Source organism: Morus notabilis, unplaced genomic scaffold (genome assembly GCF_000414095.1).
Source record: "Morus notabilis unplaced genomic scaffold, ASM41409v2 Scaffold130, whole genome shotgun sequence".
NCBI classification, from domain to species: Eukaryota; Viridiplantae; Streptophyta; class Magnoliopsida; order Rosales; family Moraceae; genus Morus; species Morus notabilis.
Window position 1 is genome coordinate 22,506 of NW_010359451.1, and position 5,817 is coordinate 28,322.

At 36.2% G+C, this 5,817-nt stretch overlaps 1 protein-coding gene across 1 annotated transcript; it reads right to left on the reverse strand.

Annotated features, from left to right (window-relative positions):
• Positions 1-710: 710 nt before the first annotated feature.
• Positions 711-1,712, reverse strand: LOC112090852. Its single transcript, XM_024163107.1, has 2 exons — positions 1,484-1,712; positions 711-1,144 (listed from the first exon to the last, which is right to left on the reverse strand). Exons 1-2 carry the CDS (start codon positions 1,710-1,712, stop codon positions 711-713), a joined length of 663 nt encoding a protein of 220 aa, XP_024018875.1.
• Between the last annotated feature and the right edge of the window lie 4,105 nt (positions 1,713-5,817).

The following is a 5,817-nucleotide window of genomic DNA, read 5'->3' on the forward strand; positions in this document are numbered from 1 at the left end:
CTTGGGACAATCACTATTGGAAAGAGTAATTCCAGACCTAGATGGTTGCCCACATTTCTTGGAATTCTGCATTGCATACTTCTCAAGAATTTTATCTATGGATGAAGCTTAAGAGAGAGCTATCATTTTGTTCTTTTGATCGCTTAAGATCTGAATGCCCAGAACATACTTAGCTTCTCCTAAGTCCTTCATGTCAAACCGTTTGGTAAGCCAAACTTTGACTGATGGCAAAGCCCCTACATCATTGCCAATGAGTAGAATGTTATCAACATATAATAGTAGAAAAACTACTTTCCCATCTTGAATATGCTTATAAACGCAAAGTTCATCCATATTCTGTTGGAATTCAAAAGTCTTGATCACTTGGTCAAATCTTTTGTTCTAAGAATGGGAAGCTTGCTTTAATCCATAAATAGATTTTAGCAACTTGCAGACTTTCCCTTCTTGACCCTTAGCCCTAAAGCCTCCTGGTTGTACCATATAGATACTTTCCTCAAGATGGTCGTTCAAGAATGTCATCTTGACATCCAATTGCCAGATCTCGTAGTCGAGAGCAGCCACTAATCTAGCCTTATAGGTTTTGACCTTTCCTTCTGCATTTCTCTTTCTCTTGTAGACCCATTTACACCCAATGGGCTTAATCCATCAGGAAGATCTACAAGTTCCCCGGCTTGATTAAAATCCATAGATTCCGTCTCAGATTTCATGGCTCATGTCCAGAGGTTTGCATCAACATCCTCCATAGCTTCTTTGTAAGTATAAGGATCTTTGCCATGTTCTAAAGATTCTGCCAAAAAGGTCTCCCTATTAGCCATGAATCTCTCAGGTTCATGTCTAATCTTCCCACTACGCTGAAGCCCCTTAGGTTGTTGTTGGGTTTTCTTTTCTACCCTGATTCGATTAGTTTCCAAAGGAACTGTCAGTATGACCAAGTCACTCAACATTTCATCAAGCACCACTTTGCTACAAGGCATAAAGTCGTTCATGTAACTTTCATCAAGGAATGTTGCATTCATTGAAACCATGACTATATTTTCCTTGGGGTTATAGAAATAACCCATTTTTGTCCCTCTCGGATAACCTACAAAAATGTACACTTCTGAACTTGCTTCTAACTTGTTCACTTCCTTGTCCAGGACATGTGCTATACATCCCCATATGGGAATATGGTTCAAAGATGTCCTCCTGCCCGTCCACAACTTGTGAGGAGTTTTAAGAACTCACTTTGTTGACACATTGTTCAGAAGATAACATGCAGTTTGTAAAGCATATCCCTAGAAAGATATAGGCAATGTTGAATAACTCATCATAGACCGTACCATGTCCAACAAAGTCCTATTTCTTCTCTTAGGTACACCATTCTGTTGTGGAGTGCCAGGTGCAGTCAAATGGGATAAAATCCCATTCTCTATTAAATATCTGGTGAACTCATCAGAAAGGTATTCTCCACCTTGATCGGATCAAAGTGCCTTTAAGGGTTTACCCAATTGCTTTTTCACTTCAGCCCGAAACTCCCTGAATTTCTCAAAAGTTTCACTTTTATGGTGCATCGGGTACACATATCCATATCTTGAGTAATCGTCGATAATAGTGACGTAATATTCATACCCTCCTCTTTCCTTGATGTTCATGGGACTATAAACATCACTATGCACAAGTTCAAGAACCTCTTTAACCCTATTGCCCTTATACCCAAATGGTCTTTTGGTCATTTTGCCCTCCAAATAAGACTCACATTGGGGTAAAGACCCAACCTTTAAAGAATTTAAAGGTCCATCCTTTACCAACCTCTGTATCCTATTAAGGCTAATGTGACCAAGTCGCAAATACCAAAAATATGTCTCATTAGAGTGATAAGTTTTAAGCCTTTTAGAGTTATTAATAACTTCAGTGTTTAGCAGTGCATCCACCTTAGGTTTAATAAAATATACATTATTTTGCATCCATCCATCACAGATAAAAGACTTATTTTTACGAATCACAACTTTATTATTAAAAGAAACTTAATAAGAATCCTTAAATAAACAAGCAACAGAAATAAGATTCCTCTTAAATTGAGGAACATAAAAATAGTCTCGCGAAAATAAACTCCTATAACTATCAAAATAAAGATGGATGTCTCTCACTACTTCAGCCAACACTAGAGTTCCATCGCCCATCCTCAACGCGAAGCTGTTATGTAGAAGACTTCTCGTTTGCTTAAACCCCTGCAGAGAAACACATACATGATTAGTTACTCCAGAATCTATGACCCAGTTGTCACTAAATTCCTCAACTAGACATGCTTCCATAATCAAAAGATCACACTCACCTCCTTTGCCTTTAGAGGCTAGGTAGTCTTTGCAATTCTTCTTCATGTGCCCCACCTTCCCGTAATGAAAGTACTTGAGCTTATTCGGGTTCTTCTTCTTCTTCTTCTAGTTCTTGCCCTTGTTTGGTGGAACTGAAGAACTCTCCTTCTTGGCCCCTTGCTTCTTCTTTCCATTCCCTGGAGAGGGTGTGGAGGAAGATGCCTCAACCAAGTTGGCCTCCACAATAGTTGACCCCTTGATCATCCGCTCAAACTTTTGAAGTTATTGCATCAACTCCGTTAGGGTTATATTCTGTTTAGTGCTCAAATTGAACGTTGCCTTAAACAAAATATAATCCTTCGACAAAGTCTCAAAGATCATAGTAAATTGAGACTCAGCATTGATGTCAGCCCCATTGGTCTGAGCGTCAGCCAAATAACCCATCACCTTCAGCATATGTTCCTTTTATGGAAGACCCAGCCTTTTGTCTATAGTTAATGAGATTACTTAGGGCTTCCCGACATTTTTCAGCGGCTTGGCTGCCGAACATGTCCTCAAGATTATCCATAATCTGACGAGCAGTTATGTAATCTTCATGTTGTGCTTGAAGCATAATGGATATGCTCATCATCATCTAACATCGAGCCATATCATCAGAGTCCTTTCGGCATTGATATGCTAGGAAAACCTCATTAGGAGCATCAACAGGTGGCTCCGGAAGACAAGGTGTATTTAGTACGAAATTTAGTATCTCAAAGGTTAGGACGATCTTTAGGTTCCTTTTCCAATCGGTAAAATTCTCGCCAGTTAAAGTCTGTTTGTTAAGTATCGATGATAATGTGCTAGCAGATATTTTGATCTACAATAAACATTCATAAATCTAATATAAGCAAACTTGCATAAATATTTAGTAATCAAACATATATACATATTATAATGCAACCAATATGTTTGTGTGTCAAAATCTTGAAAACATCACAACCTTACAACGATAATTCCCAACTCAAAGTTTTGTAAGTCTCCTAGGGGAGATCATGCAAACTTTAATTGGAAACACAGATCCCCTCCAATCAATATATACCATCAGGATCAATCTTTGTCCAATATATATTGATAATCATTTTTCTTGGCCATTAATTTAATTAACATAGCTTCTAAAGGAGATTAATAATTAAATTAATCTTATGTGCATAACCATCGTTTCAACTATTTGATCCTTTTTTATAATTGTCACCTAGGGGTGTACAACCATAAAATATGTTCAATTAAATTATCCTCTCGGAGATCCACACCGGTACATAATGAATCCCTTCCTAAGGGTCGGTATCACCATGTGTTACTTACGAACCAACGATGGAGGTCATGGGTCTTTTCTTCAAAAACCCTCACCCACTCAATCTTTTGGAAAACAAGGTTTTATGTTAAAAGTATGCATGAACAATTCTAATGAGCAACAGTCCCTATTCTACATGACATGTTATCACATATATAGCAAATCATATTATATGCAATCATACAAAGCAATTAAGTTAAGCAGCAAGCATAATAATAATAACCGTAATATTATGGTTCCATCCTAGAGTAAAGAAAAAAAATAAAGATTACTAAGAATAATCAAAACATATATCGATCCTTCATCTTGAATCTTCCCTGCTGTCCTTGAATTCTTCATCACGATCAAATTATGGTTATCATAAAATTATTTTTCATGTTTTCTTGAAAAAATCTCAAAAACCTGCAAAATCGTGCACTACCATGTTAGGTCCGGTCGACCGGTGACAGAGCAATTATACTCCACCGGTCGACCGCCTTACACTAACCGACTGACCGGAGAGGTCGACCAGTGTCTGTGTGACAGTAACCCAGATTTTTTGAATTTTTTAGATTTTTGACAATTTCAAAAAATTGTCCCCAAAATCCAAAAAAAAAAAAATAGAAATCAAAGTAATTTTTCAATTTATTCAAAAACACAAAATAATTTTATAAACCAAGAAAAATTATATACCTTTACATCCTTCATCTTCAAGAATCATCTTCAAGATCCATGATAAATCTCCTCCAAGAATTTTACATGAAACATTCCTATACCGTTTCCGGTTTACAAAATTTCTATGAAAGAAAATAAAATAAACCCTAATGGCAATGATATGCCGTATATCTAATTACATTGCCAAGAACAAATTCCTATACAATCAATCTAAACTCTAAGGAACCATAACCGGTAAAAAATTAAATAATAAAAAACCATTGATAATTTATAAATAATAATCAATAATAAATATTTAATCATCCATTCACCATATATTCATGATAACAAAAAATATAGAAACCCTAGAGTGCCATCTCTCTAAAATATCAATTAAAGCATAAAGGAGATATTTTTTTATCACAAATCTATGCACATAGCATAATCATGAACAAATAACCAAAGCCAATCAAGAACATGTTCATGATGCTATATAACATAAATACTAAAGATCTAAATCATACCTTTAGAAATTTTGGAAACAACACGTCTGACAGATCAAAGCGTTCCAAAGAGCAACTGGAAGAGCCTCAACCAACTGGTCTTCTTTGCTATTTCTCACTTCCATGATCAGAGTACGGGTGGGCACACATCATTCAATCTCCTCTTGGCATTCTTGAACTCCTTCCAACCACAAGAGAGCCAAAGGAAAAATCATTCTTAAGAATTAAATAATTTTCCCTTTCAGGAATATAACGCCCTCCAGAATTAAACATGTTTAATTAGGCTAAATTGTGAGTTATTAGTGTGTCTAATTTGATTTTTATAATTAATCAAGGGACTTTAAATTATTTTCAGTATTTATAATTTCACCCCAAATGTTTTTGGAAATACACTTAAATTTTAATGCATTTTCATTTTTCCCATATTTCCAATTTTTCCCCCTTTTCTTTTTTTCTCCTTTTCTTTTCTTTTCTTTTTCCTTTTTCTTTTTTCTTTTTTCTTTTTTCTTTTGTTTCCTTTCCCTCTTTCGAAACAGACAAAATGTCCAGTAAACATTAAGTTCTCGTGCAGCCCAGCCCCCCTCTCTCTCTCTCTCTTTCTCACATGTTCTTTTTCTTCTTTCCTCTTTGGTTCCCCATGCCACCACCAACCACCTCCCTCTCTCTCTTTTTTTCCACCGCCGGCCACCTCCTCCGGGCTCTCTCTCTCTCCAGCCAGCCCCTCTCTCTCTCTCCCTTGCTCTCTTTGAGTTTCTCTCTCTCTCTCTCTCGGCAGTTTGGCCAAGAGACAAAAAAAATGAAAATGAGAGAAACCAAGGGAAACGAAGCTCCATCAACTAATTTGAGGTAAAACCCCTTGAAACCCACTATTTGATTCAAATTGTAAGCTTGAGAAAGTTTAGTTTTTGTTAGATTTGAATCATTTTGAGTTAGGATTTGGATTTAAAAAATTGTTGTTAGAATTGAATGAAATTTGGGGGTTTTCAGTTATTGGACTTGTTGAATTGATTAGAAATTGGTTTTGATGGATTTTGGAGATATTATTTTGAAATTGAAC

Coding starts and splice junctions, on each gene's coding strand:
- LOC112090852 (XM_024163107.1), bottom strand. CDS start 1,712: ATGACCAAAAGACCATTTGGGTATAAGGGCAATAGGGTTAAAGAGGTT. Junction 1,145..1,483: donor TGAAGTGAAAAAGCAATTGG/GTAAACCCTTAA, acceptor GGGGATGTATAG/CACATGTCCTGGACAAGGAA.